The sequence below is a fragment of the Lonchura striata genome, chromosome 2, assembly GCF_050655825.1.
Source record: "Lonchura striata isolate lonStrDom1 chromosome 2, ASM5065582v1, whole genome shotgun sequence".
Taxonomy (NCBI): domain Eukaryota; kingdom Metazoa; phylum Chordata; class Aves; order Passeriformes; family Estrildidae; genus Lonchura; species Lonchura striata.
In genome coordinates, this window is record NC_140704.1 from 119,307,419 (window position 1) to 119,328,198 (window position 20,780).

Here is a 20,780-nt window from a genome sequence, read left to right on the forward strand (position 1 = left end):
GTGGCACCAGAGGATTCCAGCAACTCACTCTACAGTAACTACTCCAGTATTAATACTTCCACTTTTTATGACTGTGACCTCTTTATAACACTTAGAAGATAAAATAGGCTATACATTCTTAACGTAGTGTACACTGGTGTTCACTAAAGAACATATTTCACTATGTAGCTCACACTGACATTCATATCATAAATGTGTCTGAATTACTACTATTGGAATAAACCACATGTATGTTAGTCATTATGTCTAAATACTTAGAAACTAAAAGTGTATTCTTGTTGGTACGGGAAGATGAGAACTCTTTTGCACGCACTTATGTGGTGACTGTGTACTGGAGCTCTCTTAAAAGCCATTATGATAGTGGGTCTTCCTTAGCCTGGCATTTCTCCCCTTCTGCTGGTTGTCATCAGCCTCACAGCAGAGAGGAAAACTGCTTCTCCCTTTCCTCCATCACTGCCTTTTTTTCCCACATAAAAATACGTGTAGAAAACTGCATCCCACAGCAGAGGTGTTTTCCTCCCTAAGAAATACACTGACTTATTTTTCCCTTGCCTTTTGCATATGTAAATGCTTAATTACAGGAAAATTATCTCAAAATTTTTAAATTATGTGCTTTTCTATCAGTCAATTTATTGTGAAGATATTTGCAATCATTTTTAGCAGGTTATATTTAGACAAAATATAAAGGTTTAAGGTTTTTTCTGCATGGACTTTAATAACTGGCTTAAAATTCCAAAGGAGAAAAAGGAGAAGGTGTGATATATGAAATGAAAGATGTATTGATTGAGACTAGATATGAGTAGTGTTTTCTAAATACAATACTGCCATGGTTTTAAAAAGCATTGTCTAAAATAAATATTTTAGAAAAGGGAAAGAGACTAAGGGAAAAAAAGCAAAATTTTTACATATAGACATATAAAAATTAAAGAGTAGATTTCTCGTGCTTTTTATTGTTAGCTTGGAACATATCCTGTCATCCCTCCCAGCAAGGGAGGTGTGGTGGGTTTTTGAACACACAAATATTTTGCTCTTTAGCCTTTACTTTGAGTATAGGAAAATACATCATCACTGTAGATTCCATATTTTCATGTCAAAGTCAACTAGCAGATGCCCGAAAATAACACTAACATTTACATATTGATATTTTTCCCTCAGCTACTTGTAAAGTAGCTGACATTGATTCCATGCCCTACTAAATTTTTATCATAGAAACAGAGTTGTGAATATTTCTTTGCAGTATTTTCCCTCTTCTTTATTTAGAAATAGCCAAAACCACAACAAAATGGCTTGTTTATCTGTAACAAGACCTTAAAATCACAATTTTTTTTGTCCTTCATCAGTGAATTAAAAATTGCATTTTTGACATTTGAGTCCTGTTTGCCTTTATTCATTGATCCCCAGCACAAATGCATTGCATCACGCGCGTCAGATACTGTGTCATGTGCAAGCTTGTGTTCTGAGGCTTCCCTAATGACCTTTTAATTAGTTGTTGTTATTATTACACAGCTCACAGGCTTCAGCCACATTGATGTCATCATTTATCTCACCTTTCATGTGAAATAGTCCTGATTGCTGCTGAGGCTGCCTTGTATTTCTTCCCCTCCCTTCTGGCATGGACTGGCCTTGGTGTCCTGCTCCCATGACCTTCAACACTGACATACATGCACCTGCAATGTTACTGCTATGCTGTGTTTTGGGGTTTTTTAATGCCTTTTTAATATATTCTTTTTGTCTTTTTTTTTTTTTTTTTTTTTTTCAGAATCCTGTGGAGCATTACATTCCCCTGTTTGGAGTGTGGACAAGAGTTTGGCATTCTACTTTTACAGGTACCTTTTTGAATTAAAATGCACATTTCTTTCCTAGAGGTTGATAAAAGGAGAGCAATTCCAGAATGATTTTACTATGTCCTCCTCTGCTGTCTTGGGAGGTATGTTGTGATAGTTTCTCTTCCTGCACCTTTACCAGTCCACTGGGTTGGCAGATTCATTAGTTGCAAGTATATAGTTGAATGCCATTTCAGAAAGATTAAGGCTTTCTCTTCTCTTGCTGGACTCAGTCATGCAGCCATGTATGTGTTGCAGAATGTGTTGCAGAAAAAGTACTCCAGTAGTTCCAGGCTTTTTCTCACCCTTTATTCCCAGTCTGTACTTTGGTTATAGTTGCTCCATTCAGTAAAATTGTTTTAGCTTTTTACAATGGAGACCTCCAGTGCAAGTGAACACTTCTTGCCTTAGTCCTCCAGAGCTTTCTATTTATTTCTGTTACTTACCTAACTCTTTTTCGGAAGTATTCCAGTAGTTCCAGGCTTTTTACCACCCTTTATTCTTGCCTGTACTTTAGTTACCATTTTTCCATTCAGTAGGTTGTGTTAGCTTTTTGTAACAGAGACCTTCACTGCAAACAAGCCCTGGTAGCCTCAATACTTCAGAGTTTTCTGTTACTTATTTGGTTATTACTACTACTTTCCAAATACTGAGTCACACAAAATCAGAGAATGAATGAGGTTGGATGGGACTATAGGGGGTCATCTGGTCCAACCTCCCTGTTTAAGCAGTGTCATCCTAAAGTACATGATAAAGAATTTTGTCCAGACAGTTCTTGAATATCTCCAGTGAGGGAGACTCTACATCCTTTCTGGGCAATCTGTCCTAGTACTCAGTAAAGAAGTTTTGCTGATAAAGTTCTTCCTCATATTCAGGTGGAACTTTCTGTGGCTCAGATTCTGCCTGTTGCCTCTTGTTCCTTTGCTTGGCACCTCTGAGAAGAGCCTGGATCTATCATCTTGGCACCCTCCCTTCAGATACTGATAGACATTGATGAGGTCCCCTCTCAGTCATTTCTTCTCATGGCTGAATAGACCCAACTCTCAGTCTTTCCTCATAAGAGAGATGCTCCAGTCCCTTAATCATCTTTATTGCCCTTTGCTGGACCTGTTCCAGGAGCTCCATGTTTCTCTTATGCTGAGGAACCCAGAACTGACACAGCACTCCAGATGTGGCCTCACCAGGGCTGAGGAGAGGGGCAGGATCACCTCCTTCATCCTACTGGCAATGTCCTTCCTAATGCAGCCCAGGACACCTCTGGTCTTCTTGGCCACCAGGGCACTGCTGGCTCATGGACAGATGTTGTCCACCAGGACCCCCAGGTCCTTCTCTGCAGAGCTGCTTTCCAGCAGGTCAGTGCCCAGCCTGTGCTGGTGCATGCAGTTGTTCCCCCCCAGGTACAGGGCCCTGCATTTGCCCTTGTTAAACTTCAGAAGCTTCTTCTCTGCCCATCTCTCCAGACTGTCAAGGTCCCTCTGAAGGACCACACAGCCCTCTGTGGAATCGACCACTGCTCCCAGCTTGGTGTCACCAGTGAACTTGCTGAGGAGGCATCTGTCCCTTCATCCAGTCACTGATGAACAAGTTAAGCAGTTCTGGGCCCAGTATAGAACTTTGGGGGACACGACTGGTGACAGCACTCTGACTAGACCCTGTGCCACTGATTATGACCCTTGGGATCTGCTGTTTAGCTTCTTCTCAATCCACTTCACTGTCCAGGTATCCAGCCCACACTTCCTGAGTTTGCCTATGAGGATGTTGTGAGAGACAGGATTAAAAGCCTTACTGTAGTCCAAGTAGGCAATATCCACTGCTCTCCCCCATGCATCCAGGTAGTTGTTTCATCACAGAAGGCAATCAAGTTGGTCAAGCATGATTTACTTTTAGTGAGATATTAAACTGATACTAGTGAGGAAATAAATTGGTGCTCCTGAGCACATTGTCATCCATGTGGAGATAGAGATGGCCTCCAGAATGACCCTCCCAGGGAGGAAGGTGAGGCTGTCTGGCTGGTAGTTCCCCATATCCTCTTTCCTGCCCATTTTGAAATCTGGGGTGCTTTTTTCCAGTCCTCATGCACAAGTCTACCCACAACACTCTGACCTTGATCTCAAGGTCTGAGCAGAAGATGAGCATTAAAGCTTAAAATCTTTATTTTTGTCACTAAAGCTCCAAAACAAAAGGTGTCAGGAATAATGGAAAGAGTAGCTTCATCCTTGGTAAGTACAAGTAAACTGAAATCCATGAAGGCAGGAGGGAACAGGAGCTGAACATGTGGCACTTGGTAGCAATAGTTGTAAAATTCTTCAAAGATTAATAAGGCACTTCTGATATTTCATTGTAGCAAAGAAAAAAATCAGTAATCAATGTCAGATGTATCATGTGTCAAATTAGCAACACACTTCACTATTGCTTAGTTTTAATTCTGCTCAGTAAAAGGCATTTAATGTTCATCTGTTTCCAATCAGCATATTTGGCTCCAAAATATAAATTTGCATTGTGTGGGGTCTTAAATTAACAGTTATCGCTGCTGTTTTATTTCAAAGCAAAATGCTAAGTCTGAGAGTACACATAGCTAATTTAAGGGTAAAAATCTGTTCCCTGAATATGAAAATCATCTCAGAAGCCATTTCTGTCATCTGAGGAATTGGGAATTTGAAATTCCAGATATGTATTTGTCCTGGTTTAGTGCAAATTTGGGAGAGAATCTTTGAAGGGGTTTCATACATAGTATGCAATTAAGGCAGCAAAACCATTTTAGCTGTGACATGGACTGACACCAGGAACATTCAAAGATATTTGTTAATTTTTGTGATCACAAGTTAACCTACACTAATTTTACAGTCACATTTCATATTTTTACTTTCCTCATGTTGTGCTGCATGGGATTTAATTCTGCCATCTTTGAAATGGGATTCAATGTTTTGTGTTCACACAGATGCTCCAGTAGCTCTGTAGTTTTGTTGGAAATATATTGCTCATTTTGTCAACAGCAAAAATTGGATTTGTGATTTATGGTGAAAGCAGCATTTTGTCCTGGCTGGGGTGACACAGGCAGCCCTCCCTTTTCATTAACTTTTACAGAATGCCTTAAAACCAGTCCAGATCAGTGATGGGCTGGAACTGGGACTGAGGGACACCGTCAGTGGAGGGACCCCATTTCCCAGCAGTGATGGGGATGGTGTGCTGCCAGAGCAGCTGGGCAGGAGAAGTTACCTTTATGAAGCAGGCATGAGCAGATGAAAAAACAGACACCATGTGTCCTCATTTGAGGCTTGGCACCTTTGTTTCCATGTCCCATTATTTATCTGCTTTAGGCATCTTAACCCTGCCGTGCAGGGTTAAGTAGTTTCAATCAACTACTTTAAAATTTTGCTGATACGCATCTCTTAATGAAGATAAAGCAGCAGATACAAGTTTGGCATACCTCTATCCACTTGCTGGGTTTGAGATGAATTTCATATGTTACTCTGAGCAGCCAGTATTAATCCTGTATTTAACTTTCAGTTTGGAGATTTACTTTTGTTTACAGAAGAGGGAAGATCTATAAGTGTGGCTGTGTATAACATATCTTAGAGGAGAATGGATATGTAGCAATCTTGGGGTAGTCTGATACTCTCAGGAAGGGCAGGAATGGAGTAGTTTAAGCAGATTTGCTAAGCAATAAGTAATCTATGACACCTGTGGTAGAGAGCATCCCTAGTTCAGGACTCCCCCAGGAACAAGCCTAATGTGTATCTGGTCATGCAGTCAGCATATGAAAGGGGTCTGAAGCATTGCCAAAAAGAAGAACATAATTTACTGAGGAGTCTTCAGCAAACCTCCACACTCATTCAATTGACTGGTCAGTGTTTCTGGTTGCTGGATTTACTCCACTATGCATTTTCATCCTGAAAGTGTGTTGTTCTCTGAGCCTGGTATGCTCTATGATATGCTCCTGCCAACCACCCAGTGCCAGCTCCTTTGCCCCCAGCCTTCCAAGCTCAGCAGACAGTGTGCCCCAGGCACAGAGGCTGCAGGAGAGAGAAGATGTAGCTCTCTCCTACAACGCAAAAATGATCTGGTAAAGCAGGAGCTTTGCTTCACTGAGAGCTTCACCTTTCTCCACAGTGCCCTTATGCCAGCTCTATTCCTTTTGCAGGACATAGGAGCTGCGAGAGAGGTGATAAGGAAGAGAACTTGAGCTGTCTCTTCCTTTTTCTTATAATCTTTCTCTATCCTTGTAATCTACTCCTGCTTCCTAACTCACTCTTCAGAGCCTCTTTCTCTATTCCCAATACCTTGTCCTCTCCTGCCTGGTTAATAGCATTTCTCTTCTTCCTCTCTGTGTCTTATAATTTCTCACTTTTCTTTTGTCTGTCCCCATGCTCACAATTCCAGGTTTTGGGTTTGTTTAGTTAGTTTGTTTTGTTTGTTTTCTTGAAGTCTCTGCACTGCCTTCCTCTCTCCATTTCATTAAATGCAGTGGTTATGACTCAAAACAACTTTTGTTTTCTGTAATATGGTGAGGATTTGATGGTTTCTTAAAATCAATGGTCAGGAAGAATTTCCAGCATTATCATCATAACTTCACCAAAACCTTCAGATAGGGAAAAACTGTTCAAAAGAATCTGGACAGTCTGATTTCTAAAACGAGGCTTTTCAAGAATATTGTTTTAGTGAAGAGTCATTAAATTAAAAAGTAATACAAAGCCCCACTTTGAGTGTCAAATTTGCATATTAAACAAAAATTTGGATGCTCATTGACATCTGGATATTCATCTCTAGTTACATAGGTTATGAACAGTTTGTAAAGATCTATGGCACATAAGTAGCAACCAAGAAGAAAATGTACTCAGTGTATTCTAACAGCAAACACCTCAACATCTGTAGTCAATACTCATATAAGTCTGAGGGGTTAGGCACACAGGCGTGTGACCATGTACAAGTGTAGCACTTGTGTTGAGTTATACAGATATAATCATTAATTGCAACACCATCACAGCAATGCAGACCTAAATTGCATTGTATTCCAGTGCCAAAACTGGTATGTTCAACCATCTTCTTTAAGAACTCTGTAATATACAGATACATCTTCAAGATGTAATGTTATGCATGCCTTCAGTTTTCTTTCTTGACGTCTGACAAGGTGTATCTTTAGACATGAGGTTGGAGAAAAGAGGAATGAACTATACTGTAGTATGGGAAAATGTCTTCTTATCTAGAGAAAAACATAATTTTCCCATTCAAAATGAAAGAAATTATTCATGGAGTTGCTCTGAAGGTTGCAGTGCCCTTGAACACTGCTGTAAATCATGTATGGTTTGTTTTTGTTGGTTTGGTTTTTTTTTCCAAATATAATTTTTAAAAGATTTGATTTTTTTTTTACATAGTCAAAACTTTTATAGTGTGTTTATTTCAGAAAAAAAAACAATATTTAATGTTGAGTTGTAATACTTAGAAATTGTTAACTGAGGGCAATTAATTTGTAGACATTATTTTTAAATAGCCATGCTGACCTTACTTCAATAGTATCTCATGTTACAGAAAAGGCTGTTTAATGCAGAGTTTTGACAAACAAAACCCCACAGCTAATCAGAAGAGCAGCTCAAGTCTGCAGTTGTCAGAATTGGGCCGCTCTATTATCCTGCTGGCTGAACATTACTTTTCTAATGGTACTTGTTTTACCATACTAATTTTCAATTGTGCCTACTGTATTGCCTCTTAAAGGTGGCCTTGTAAGTTTTTAATATCAGTAGCAGACGTTAATTAGCTTTGTTTTAATATTTATTTCTAAAGATTAAATGCTTGTGTTCATTTACAGAATTTCTTAAAAAGAATTTTCCATGTAATGAGCTGTTAAAGTAAGAAAATATTTAAATATAAATAATTAGGTGGCTTTCTGGGTTCTTGCTTTTAAAATCTTGACAAGTATTATAATAAATACTCTGTATGCTTAGGCACTATTTCTTTCAAATATATTTTCACAACATGTAAGAAACTTCAGGAAGGTGCTATTAGGCTTTGTGTTGAAACTTTGAAAATAAGAATTTTTGAAAGATTCTTTTACTATATACATCTCTAAAGGAAAGAAAATTTTAAGTATGATGTCTTTTCCCATTTATAATAGCTCTTTATGGTTTCTGGTTTTTTCACTGCATAAATTGTTTGAATTGTTTTTCTTTTCTGAGCTGTATTTTTTACTTTGTGTCTTCATGTATTTGAACATTTCTGGAGTTTTGCAAGATGAGTAACTGCAGGGAAGCTGTTTCCGTTGTGGGTATATGGTTATTTCTCACATAAAATCTGTTCATACCTATGTTCCTTTAATGTATTTCTCATTGTAAACAGTTTCAGAGATCTTTCATCAATAACCAAGAGTCTAAACATGGCAACTCGATATTTCAGGGCCTCGAGGCTTTTATGGCAGTCGGGTAAATTTTTGCCATTCCCACATGAACTAGCTGGCATCAGTGCTTATGTACATAAAATCAGAGGTTTCTGAACTCTTTTGAGAAATGAGAGATTGGATTAAATCCCCAGTCCCCAAACTGGGGCAAGTTTCTGACCTCCTGAAGAAGAGCTGAATTGGTCTTCCTATTTCAACTGAAATGTCCTACTTGCTAGAAATTATTTAATTGCACTGAATCAGGCTTAGTAACCCAATTTCCTTGTCAAGTACCCTATGTGATCTTTTTTTGCTCTTTTCTTTATTTAAAGAAAACTTCCAAGTACTTTTTTGTTTGTTTGTTTTAAAGTGGAAGCTTTTGAAAGAAAGTGCTGGAAAAGGATTTGTCTCTATATACTGAATCACAAAATTATTAGGCATAGAACCCCTGGACATCATCTCATCCAAGCCCCCTGCCAAGTCAGGGTCACCTAGAGCAGGTGACACAGGAAGGTGTCCAGGTGGATTTTGAATGTCTCCAGAGAAGGAGACTTCACAACCTCCCTGGGTAGCCTGTTCCAGTGCTCTGCCACCCTCAATGTAAGGAAGTTCTTCCTCATGTTGAGGTGGAACTTCCTCTGGTTTTGTTTCTGGCCATGGCTCCTTATCCTGTCACTGGCACTACTGGAAATACTCTGGAACCCCTGACACCCACATTTGAGACATTTGTATAATACAAGGTACAGCCTGGTACATGACAAATGGCTCAGAATTGGCATTTTGAAAATACTGCTATCAAGATGTATGTTCTGTAGGTGAGTTAATAACTATAATTTTTTTGGTGATGCAGAAGTTACTGAGCTGTTTCCCAGCTGCCTGATTACTGATGAGACTTGTGCTTCTGAGATTTGGCAGTGTTTTTGGGGGGAACACGTGGGTGATGGAGCCTAAAAGTCCTGCTAGTGAGGTGATGTATTTGTGGTAATACTTAGAAGGAGGGTGTTTTGCAGGTGTATCTCCACATTTCTGCAGATATATTTTTATTTCCTTTTTTGCAAGTGCATGATTTCTATGGAATCTATTGCCATAAAGATTTTGGTGGCCTAAAATATGTCTCACTCTGAAAGTGGGCTTGTTAAGAATTACCATGGAGTTGAGATGGGAACTAAAATGAAAAGTTTTCCATTTAAAACATTTTTTGCTTAGCTTCATAATTAAAATTATCATGTTCATCTGCCTCCGTCTGTTTTCCCCCACTTCGCAGCAGTGAACCCCCGATTAACTTTTCTTTTCCCCACACACTGGAAGCGCTACTATCAGGAAAGAAAGGTGAAAAAGGTTGTTTACCAGGATGCAAAATCCAAGCATGGCTGTGAAGGACCTCTACCAGGAGCTAGAAAATGAGTTGCTAGCTTTTCCTATCAGTAGAAAAGAAAGGAAAAATGTAGATAGCACTGCTTCTTCCATCAGAGCAGAGCAGGAGTTACTGCATCTTGCAGAAGTAGGAGAGAAGTAAAAGCATCCCTTTTTCCAGAGAAGAGAAACCAAGGAGGTGGGATTTGGTACAGCAGCCACCTGTATCAGGGTTTGAAGAACCTCTGAAATGTAACTGAACACCAGAGACAAGTATCTTATATTGAAGAAGGGGATTGTGTTGATCTCTAAAAGTGCATAAAAGATCCTAGGAAAACTGCATAGGCTCAGGAGACCACTGGATAAACTGGGAATTTTGGCCTTGTTGTAAGGAGGAAGCTGCAAATTTAAAACATGATAGTTATGGAGAGATAAGAATTAAAAGTATAGAAGCAGTTTAGATTTGAGATTATTGACACTGGCTGATGAACAAGCAGTAAGGGTGTTTCCTAAAACATTGTGAAGTGTTTAGAACATCATTCTCATAAAATGCACACTGAAATAGAAATACTTACATAAGACTACCAATTTAGTAAAATATTCCTTATAATAATTTTTAGGCCCTTCTCTGTCATTTTGTTTTGTTTTGTTTAAATGAGCAAATGAAATTATTGCAAAGGGCACAATGCTGTCTAAGCAACACAGGAGTCCAAAGAAAACAGAACTGTTTACCACTTTTTCCACTTTTTACAAACACAGCCTGTAGTATTGCTCTAAGTAATAAGACATTTTATTTTGGGTTTTACTGTCTCTATGGAGGAAAGGGGAATTTAATTTCTGGGCTTTCTTGTGCATTTATGCAGCCTATTTAAATAAATCAGAATTTTCATAATTGTGAGGTATCTATAGGACAATATTTAACCCAGAAGCATCACTGAGAGTGGATTACTGCTGCTGGATATACAATGTAACAGTGATGGATAAAAATAAGCAAAATTCTTTCTAAAGTTTTTCTTTCAAAGAGGTATCTCTATCCAGCTCCCAGTGAGATCTAGGCATCCATTACAGGGTTACTATATAAGTATAGCTTCTAGGTTGCTTTCCTGCTTTCCAGATGTTCATACCTCCATGTATTTTCCAGCAGTTATTTTAGCTTAAATAGTTTTATTAAACCAGTTTATTTTAACTTAGTGGTAGCATCTATGGTTATGACAACATCCTGCTTTAAGCCTTATCATTTTCACTGCACATTGAAATAGAAAGAGTGCTCAGTGGTGACACTGTTGTATTTATAGAGAGTTTTGTCTTAAAGGCCTCTGATGTAAGAGCAAAGCAGAATTAGCATAAATATATCAGCCCATATTATGCTCAGCTATGCAAGCTATTGCAAACAATGCTAGTTGTAGTTTGGGGTTTTTTGGTTGGAAATAACACATCGGCAGTGAAAAGTGACAGCCTTTGCCAAAGTTACTACCTTCCTACTTGGTGGAAATTTCTCTTGCCTACATAATTCTGCCAGTCTTAGTTTTAGGTCACTGAAGTTCACATTATTCATGACCTTTTGATGGTTTACGTGTACACTTAACAGCTGCCTGTTGCTCTTTCTGTTCACTGTACCACATTTTAGGAAGGAACAGGGTTGAAAACAGGCACTTTCGTTAGTATTTTGAGTCATAGTGGATCTGAAAGACTATTTCATCTCCTCATACAGTTAATATTATATGAGACCAAGACTACACAGCATACACATCTTTATCTAAAATTGTTTTAAAAAATGAAATACTGCTGCCATTCTGGATATGGATGACCTTTTATCAATTTCAGCCAAGTTTGCTTAGGCTTTGCCAGTATTTTTAAACTTAGTAACATATATATTTGAGGTTTACAATGACAATTATTCACAGAATAACTTGTGTCAGTTTTAGGCATACATATTAGTATAACTTAGCACACAGACCTGTAGCCCATCATTCTCAGTGAAGCTCTCATTTTTTAAATAAACAGTATTTACATAATGCGGCCTGCAGCTCTGAATTGCACCCAGGTGTTAGAGGAACCTGACATTTTACATCTGTGTCCTGTGTTCCTATGTAGGTTTTGTTTTGTGATCTCTTTGAGTCCTGTTGCAGCCTTCTGGATTACTTATACTGGAATTTATGTCATGTTTATGGTACATCTTGAAGTAGTAATAGTTATATTTTATCACCTGGAGAATAAAATTGACACAGGCCTTTAAATATCAAGGAAAGCAGACTAAAAGCTGTCAGCCTTCATTATATTTGTGTACTGTGCATCATCCTCCCTTCTGTGCAATCCCTTCATCTGCTGTCCCAGAGGGATGAATAAGGAGAATGAGCATCATTGTAACTTTGTCAGGTGAAGCAATGTCCTCACCAAAGTCAAAGACATAAATTTCACTCATTTCATTTGGACCACATTTTCACATGGCTTTTTGCTGCTTTTTCTGTAACTTGAATACTGCCAAAATATGTAATGCCTTCCTGTGGATACTTTTAGACAAAGACTGGGTGAAACGTGGCCAAATGCGTAGGAGCTCCAGGACACTGCAGAACTGAGGAGGGAAGTGTGTTATTTACTGTCAGTTGACACCATTCAGTCTGTATTTAGAATGCAGTTTTAGGTATGAGAGGAAAAAATGAACTCTATTATTGTACAATGCTATTATGTTCATAATAGTGCCAGAAATAAATACTTGCCACAATGGGGTCTGTTCATAAATTTCTCATACATTTCAAGAAACTGCATATTTATAATATATGGACCTGGGATTCCAAAGTTTCTACATAGTTTATCTCTTCTTTGCCTTGGTTTTAAAGTAAGGAAAGAATATTTTATAGGAGATTTATTTGTAGTTATTGTTAGTTGTGTAGCTATTGCTGCTCTAGGCTGTGTTGTGTTCACCTAAATCATGCAGATAGTGCATTTGTTATTTGAATATGAATATCTGACAAACATATTATGGACTCAAGAGTGATTAAATTGTCATGCCTAGAATGAATTAAATGCTTTGAATCTCTACTTCTGCCACAAAGGAATCCTGAATTGAAGTGTCTGGCTGAAAATGCAGCTTTAAAAACCCAAAACTTTGTGCATTTTATATTCTACTCAGCAGGTCTGCAATTGTTGTGGGATATTAGGGGAGCTCAGTAAGACCTTTCAGAAAGGTTTTATTAATGTATGCATGGTATTAAATAGAACTATGTTTGAATGCATGGATAAGTTTTTTGACTTTGTTTTTCTTGAAATACTTTCTTAAGTCTAGTAGTTTTGTAAGGAAGAGCAATAATGGAAATCCAGAGTAAATCCTGAAAAATACAGTTCAGTCCATAGAAGGTTTACAGTTATAGAGCAGACCCCTGGATGTAAACAGAGCGAGAAGAACATTTCTTGGGTTCCTAGGTATATTTCACACGTTTTCTGGGAGTGGGTGAAGAAAACGTTATTTGCCTTTGAATTTCTGCAGGGTGTTACTGGTACCAGAGATTCCCAACAGGGAATTCAGATGCCTAAGCAGTGAGTTTCTTTGGAGTTTAAGTCAGTAAAAAGCCATTTCTATGCCCTGGTTGCTGCAATGATGAGTTTCACAACTGTAATCTAAGTCTTCCTGAGACTATAGTGTACTGCTGCTCTCAGCCTCTATCATTATCAATAAAATGAATAAGTAAAAAGGCTCTGTAGTGTCGCTGTGGTGTTTCAGGTGTCCATGGACAGAAGAGAGGCTGGTAGGAATTGAACTAATTTTCCCAGTTAGCAGTAGGATCAGGCTTCAGCAATCACGAGCACAGGCAGAAGTTTCATTAGCTGTTACATTCATCCTCCTCTCTTTCATCACACTTTCTTTTTTAACTGTATCTGGTTAAATCTTTAATTTTTATCTCTCTGAGATTAGAATACTGAATAAGATTTCTGGTGATATTCAAATGTGGCGCTTCAGTGAAATGGAGCAATTTAAACAATGCATAAATAGTTGATCCCTTTTCCTATCTGTATGTTCTTTAAACAATGAACAAAAAGTTGATTCCTTTTCATAGCTGTATGTTCCTTAATTTATAGCCGCAGCCCACAGGTACAAAGCCTCCATGGCTGGCCACGTAACCACTTGGCTGTCACCCCCCAGGCTCCCTGTGCTGGTTCAGGTGGACATTTCTGTCCTGGCTCCTCACCAGGTTCTTGCTTTTATTTCTAGACATGCCTGAAGCACATTGCCAGTTGCAGCATATTTCCATTGACTCCAGGGCACTTGGCTCTATACGTGCTTGCAAACAGGCACACTTGTTCTCTCAGATAAACATACATGCATGGTGGGATTTATTTTTCTTCCTTTTTTTTTTTTTTAAATGTGGTGTTGAAGCCAATGTGGATGCTCAGCCTACAAGGCAATGCTTGCTGACATTGATGAAAACTATCCAAAGTGAGAAAGTTGTTAAATGCTGGGAAAAGTCTTGCAACAGCAGCCTTGGGCTGGAGGCCTCTGATCTATGGTGGTGTATGGAGCCACTCACCAGGAGGAGAATGGAGTTGGCAGCTTGTCCTCAGGGGCAGGACCACGGTCACCTCTAATGACTTTTGTCAAGCAGGAGAGTTGTCTTGCTTACTCAAGTAGTATTAACTTGGTTGGGTAAAGTGTTAAGTGCAAAGAGCTCGGTTGTTTGTGGGATTTTCTTCCTCTTGAGAAAGCCCCTGCTCTCACACAGATTTGATTTCTGCACAGAAGTATTAAATACACACATCAGTGGGGTATTTATACAGGCACTTAGCCATCGAGCTCTGAGCTGGCAATGTGGAAAGATTTGCTTTGTGTGTAGGCAAGAGAAACGTGTGTGCAGATGCAAGTTGGAATTGCCTTCTGCGCATTTGGAAGTTTCATACTTAATTTAAAAACAGTACCAGTAAATATGTTGATTCAAATGAGGAAAGCTTTTTCTCTTTCAGTGAGGCTTAGTTTAAATTCAGGAAGTCAAGCTGCTGAAGAGTTAGCACTAGGATTTATAAAACAACATTAAAAGAGAAGCTTAATTAACTTTTCACTACCCTTTCAATTGCACTGAATCTGTGTCTGGTTTATCACCCACCTAAATATGTTAGTTTGTATTTGAAGAATGCTTGTGACAGTGAGCCTTCAGGAGAAAGCTCAGCTTTTTCCTATAATCTCATTATAGCATTTGTATATTTTATTTGCTCACTTTGACCTTGGATAATATGTAAGAAAGTATTTAATGTATATATATATCACATGTTTCTGGTCATCAGTGATTCTTTTGTTTTTACTGTTAATGTAACTTCAGATGGAATTTTTTTTTGTGTTTTGATTTTGGTTTTTTTGTTTGTTTGGTTGGTTGGTTTGTTTTTTTTTTTTGACAAAACAATGTAAACCCTGTAATAGTAAGTTGGGTATTAATGGATGAGAACACATAGGATGACAGCAACATGAAAGCAAGTCATCCCAGGGAAGGATGCTGCTCTGTGTTCTTTAGGATTGAGCAAAGAAGTAGCAGCTGCTTTTCTTTCTCTCCCTGAAGATCATAGTGATAATAGAAATGGGATATTAAAGAGGGCAGCATAGATTAATGGAGCAGTAATAAAACAAATGAGACCCATTAGCGAAATCACTACTTGAAAAGTAGATTCCATGGCAAGTACCCTTCAGTGCCTCATTTAGGAAAAATTGTTTCAGCACTTGTAGTATCATCCATGGTGTTGGATTTTAGACTGTTGTGACAATCTCAGTGATAAAACCTTAAAATTATTTAGATGAAGATAAATTTCATTTGTACTTACTGCTTCATGGAAAACCTGAGTTTATAATATCTACATGTTGAAGACCAGTTCTTCTTTTTCAAACCCAGTTACATGGTTTTGCATGTTCCTAAAATTTTACATAAAAAACCAAAGCCATTTTTTGTTTTTCTCTTAAGCCTGTAAGGTGATTGTGAGAGCTTGGAGGGCCTTACTTTATTGCTGGAGCACCAGTGCTATGGATCCTAATGTTCAAACAGACTAGGAACTGGAATTGGTGGATTTAGTGACATCTCCTGGTTTTATTTGTTGATTCTATATTAGATTAGCAATGAAAGATGTGCATTGCACTTAAAACTCTTCACGTCTCCATTTGCTCTCTACTTTTTTGACCATTGTTTTCTGGACAATTTAATGAGCAAGGAAAATACACTTGAGTGCTGAGATTTATACAGTATGTTGCCTGTAATGAGAAAAATGTTTGGGCGTTAGAGATAAAACATGTTCACAAATCTACTTAACTAAGCCAAATATGTTAATATGAAGTGCTTTTTTACTGGGAGATGTGTGGCTTCAAGTCTCTGAGTTGTCACATTCTGGTTTCCTTTCTCCCTCTAGAAATGTATGGCTGAATTGTGATGAGGCTTAATCTTTTGGAATGTTTTTTTTTTCCCAATGTAATTTTGTTATATCCGGGCTCAGAGTATAAATACCAAACAATACATGTCTTGTGAGATGCGGAGGGGTGCTGGGCAGGAGCGGGGCAGGGGCACCGTGAGCGCTGCCTTGCTGTGCCAGCGGCGGTGGCAGAGGAGGCCGGGAGGCGGCTGTTGCTGTCGCTCTGATGTCAGGTGCCACCGCTAACGTGTGGTTGGTTATTCTGCCTTTCAGATCGCTGCCGCTCGCTCGTGGAGCGCAGAGGGGACGGCGAGACTCCCACATCTTTCAGCGAGAAGAAAGGAGCCAGCGGAGCAGACTAATAGGGACTTGTGTCGGGTGCCCTTGCCCTACAAAGGCTGCCTTTAAAAGAGAAACGCAGTGCTATTTAATGAGCTGTGAGATGAGGCACTGCTGCTAACGCTCAGATCCCAGGATACATCGGCTATTCATTGTGCTTAATGTACATGTTTCTGCACCGTGCATTTAGGAGATCCCAGAGAAGAATCCAAAACGGCTGCGGGGGAAAGACCACCAAACATGCCTACAGAAACATTACCGACAGGTAGCATGGTGAAGCCGGTCAGCCCTGCCGTGACTTTCACATCTGCCGTTCCTCTCCGCATCCTGAACAAAGGACCTGACTATTTTCGCAGGCAGGCGGAGCCTAATCCAAAAAGACTGAGTGCAGTGGAGAGGCTCGAAGCCGACAAGGCGAAATATGTCAAGAGCCAGGAGGTCATCAATGCCAAGCAGGAGCCTGTGAAGCCAGCGGTGCTGGCGAAGCCGCCGGTCTGTCCTGCAGCCAAGCGAGCGCTGGGGAGCCCCACCTTGAAAGTCTTCAGCAACAATGCAAAAACTGAGAGTGGAGTCCAGAGAGAAAATCTGAAACTTGAGATTTTGAAGAACATCATCAACAGCTCTGAAGGCTCCAGCTCAGGTTCAGGGCATAAGCACGGTCCCCGCAATTGGCCACCCCACAGGGCCGATTCAACAGAGCTGAACCGACACTCGTTCGCTGAATCCCTGAAGGTATACCCCACACAGGGCCGGAGCAGCCCACAGGAGAGCAGCTCCAATGTCAGCAGAAGGCTCCTAGATCAGTCAGCAGAGACTTTCTTGCATGTCTCTCACAGCTCTTCAGACATTAGGAAAGTAACTAGTACAAAGCCCTTAAAAGCAATACCCTGCAGTAGTTCAGCCCCACCTCTGCCTCCAAAGCCCAAAATCGCTGCCATTGCCACCCTGAAATCCCCAGAGATTGAGGCAGTCGAGTCTGGATGCGGAGTTAGTAGAAGACCCTCCCTACAGCGATCAAAATCAGACTTAAGCGACAGATACTTTCGCGTTGATGCAGATGTTGAACGATTCTTTAACTACTGTGGACTGGATCCTGAAGAGCTTGAAAACCTTGGGATGGAAAACTTTGCAAGGGCTAACTCTGATATTATATCCCTCAACTTTCGCAGTGCAAGTATGATTAGCTCAGACTGTGAACAGTCTCAGGACAGCAACAGTGACCTTAGAAATGATGACAGTGCCAATGACCGTGTGCCATATGGCATTTCTGCCATTGAAAGGAATGCCAGAATCATCAAGTGGTTATATAGCATCAAGCAAGCTAGAGAGTCACAGAAAGTGTCCCATGTGTGAGAAAGAAATCCACCACAGAAAAAAGCAAGGACTGTATTTTTGTCTGTGAATATTCAGTTTGTGAAGGGTTGTGAAGTCTACTTGAAGTCTTGTACCCTTCTCAAATCTCTTTGTGTTGCTTGTTGTGCAATGTTTCCAAGTTGCATGCCTGTCAACATGTGAGCTGACCTGGCTTCCACTTGAACAGTAACTAACTACAAAGCCTGGCTGAGCATACACATTATCTGCCAAAAGTTTAAGACAAGAATCTGATTAGGGCTTCAGTATAATCAAAGTGTTTACATGGAAAGGTTATATGGCTTCTTTGGTATTTATGTGGTTCCTTGTGGATTTTATATATGTCACTTTTTGTCTTAATACAGATATTGTCAACTGATGTTACTTGTTTCTAAGCTGAAACGGAATCCCTTTATTGGGAAGAAAAGTGGAATTGGCCAAAATATGAGGTTTAGGCATACAACAATAGGCAAAGCAGCCTTATCTCTTGTAGAAAGTGCATTATTGGCACACGAAAGTTTTTCTAAAAGGCAAAGAATGCTGCGTTCATAAGTTATGTATCATTGTTAAACTATATATCCCTACTTGTAGTAAGGCACTGTTCAGTAAAAGTTTCTTTTTCCTAGATAAGCTCCCTCTCTTTTACAGCAGAAGTAGTCTAGTGAATCTGCTTGACCTCTCACAAACTAAATGAGTCTTGCATTTGGGTTTGTGTAAGCATTTTAATGATTTTGTATTATACCAGTTGGAAAAGCTTAAAGAATGTTGGAGTCAACAGATTAAAATGGTGCAGGTGCAGGATTTTGTAGGTTTGATTTTTACTCAAAGATTCCTGGTCTTAAACTTTTGACAGGAATAATTAGATCCTATAGCTGATATTGAATGCCTTTATTAGTCAAAACACATCATGACTACAAACTCCATGCTGTCTTAATTTTTTTTGTACACCTATTTGAAAAGTTAATCAAGAAAAATGGAAACACACAGCCATATCAATATAACGCCTCCTATTCAGAAGTAAATACACTCAGTAGCTGAACTATATCTGAAAAAATGTGATTATGTTGTCTTGCATATGTTATATCTAAGGCTGTGAAAGTTTGTTCCAGCTCTAGAAAAGTGTAGAAACATGACAGTATGTAGCTTTTATTTTCTTTTTTTTTCCTCCTTAAGAGATGGTTAGTGCTGCAAATCAACCTGTTACAAATCTTTCAACAATCTGTCTTCCCAGTGGCTTAACTAACTGTCATTTCAACTGACAGTGGTGGTGTGGTAGTGGAGAAGTTGAAAGTACAGTGGTCTGCTTCATTATTATTGTTTTCATGCTTTGAAGTAAATTGCAGCACTACCTTAATACTACATCAGCTAATAGGAAACTTTTTTATTGTGTAAATGCTGTAAGACTTTGTATATACTTCAGTTGTTACAAAATCTTTAAAAGGAAGAGTGTTATGCTAATAAATAGCTCCTGGTGCAGGTATGGTGGGGTTTTTTTTGTTCTTATTTTCACCCCTTCCATTCTTAAAACTGTATCAGGAACTCAATTGCAGTGTGTTTTAGTGCTGTAGAAGGTCTTGGTTAAATAATAGTTCCAGTAAAAGGTTTCTTTTACTAAAGTGCTTTTCAGAATATAATTTTTTATAAAATAACTATAGCAGCATGATCTGTCTGAAGAACTAGAAGAGATTTTCAAGACTCCTAAAATAGCTTGCTTCTTCCTTACCTAGCAATGTTACTGTTCCCATTTATAGCATCTGTTCGTAATGAATCACCGCAGTCTTCTGAATTATTCTTCAGTAGTGCTTATTTATATATTTGAATATTAAAGGTGTTTTACAAAGTCGGGTTCTCTCTTTTCTCTGAGAAGCCTGTAGCCCAACTTAAAACAAATAGCTACTGTTAATGCAGGCAAGACTGGAAGTGGAGCCGTGCAGTCATTTGTTTCCTATGGAATTATCCTACATCTAGTTTTATATAATTGTTCTGTAAATGTTTGTTTATGGACGGAGGGAAGCACACATTCAGTTTCAGCACACATTCAGCTTCAGGAGGCTACTCTGTGATTTTTACAGTTGACTTCACAACCCAAGACTTACAACATTCCTAGCTCAGCCAAAAAAAAAAAAAAAAGAGGAGCTCTGTATTTCAGCTACAGGCCCATTTGTGACATTTTAAGCTCCATGGGTTTCAGTTGGCATTGACATCACACTGGTTTTTCAAGCATATTTTTCCAATAGTAAGTTCTACTCAGTTCAGTGACTGTTTTGCCAAGGAAAATAATGCTTGAGGGATTAAAGCCAAGTGTAATGCAGCTGTACAGCAATGAAATAAAGAAATTAAAACCAAAATAAAAAATGCACCCACATCGCTCTCTCTTAAGTGTTTTAAGTGTTTAAGAATGATGATAAACATGCTATCTCAAGTGTTGTCAGCCAAAAACAGTAATAAAGAAACCTTTATAACTAGAAAATTGATTAGAGCATATGCTAGTATTCTCAATTTGTTTCCCAAGGTATGTTGAGAAATCAAATTAATTTCTTTTTATTCACAAAACAGGGGTTGTGAGCTATTTGTAAGAGGGGCTTTCCTCACCCAAAATGTTAAGCAGCACCTTTGGAACAGCACAGGTGCTGATCTGCCTTCACTGTCCCTGCTTCCTGCAGTGTGTGCATGAATAAGGTTTTACAGGGCCTAGACCTTCACAGTGAGCTGAACTTGCAGCTCTGGTGAGATTGCAGTAATTATGATCTTGCAGAATGTTCACGAGGCTTTGAACAAGCAGGTAACAATTGCCTTTATTTGTCACTTTATTGCCATTTATGCAGATATTATTTAATTATTAGTCAGCCCAGGACAATGGTCTTATTATTACCTGTATGTTTGCATAAAATCCAAATCATTGGTATCTGATTGTTTTAGTATTCAAATGGGAATAACCATTCTATAGAATATAATATTAGATATTATCTGCCTTTGCAGACAGGTCATGCTATCATGTCAAATGTGCATTACTTGTCTCTGCCTTAGGAGATTCCTGAATGCTGAATTCACAAAGAGTTTTAACCAGCTGAAATGCTTCATCAGGGACCTGTTCTGGTCATGTTCCTGCTGTGTCCAGCAGGCATTTATCCAGGTACAAATTGCACAAGGTGCTCTCAGCTAAACAACAGCTC

The 20,780-nt window shown here is 39.0% G+C and overlaps 2 protein-coding genes across 3 annotated transcripts in view; both read left to right on the forward strand.

Moving 5' to 3' along the window:
- LOC146768397 (uncharacterized) overlaps nt 1-19,972 on the forward strand; it is a 112,070-nt gene extending 92,098 nt beyond the window's left edge. For both annotated transcript variants that reach the window (XM_085572117.1, XM_021555672.4), the window contains 2 exons: nt 1,760-1,826; nt 16,192-19,972. In XM_085572117.1, coding sequence (XP_085428243.1) covers nt 1,760-1,826; nt 16,192-16,378 — 254 coding nt within the window. In that variant the 3' untranslated portion in view covers nt 16,379-19,972. The remainder of the gene's footprint in view (nt 1-1,759; nt 1,827-16,191) is intronic.
- FAM110B (family with sequence similarity 110 member B) lies at nt 16,498-19,972 on the forward strand. Its single transcript, XM_021555671.4, has one exon. It carries the CDS (start codon nt 16,498-16,500, stop codon nt 17,608-17,610), a length of 1,113 nt encoding a protein of 370 aa, XP_021411346.1. The 3' UTR covers nt 17,611-19,972.
- Nucleotides 19,973-20,780: the final 808 nt, after the last annotated feature.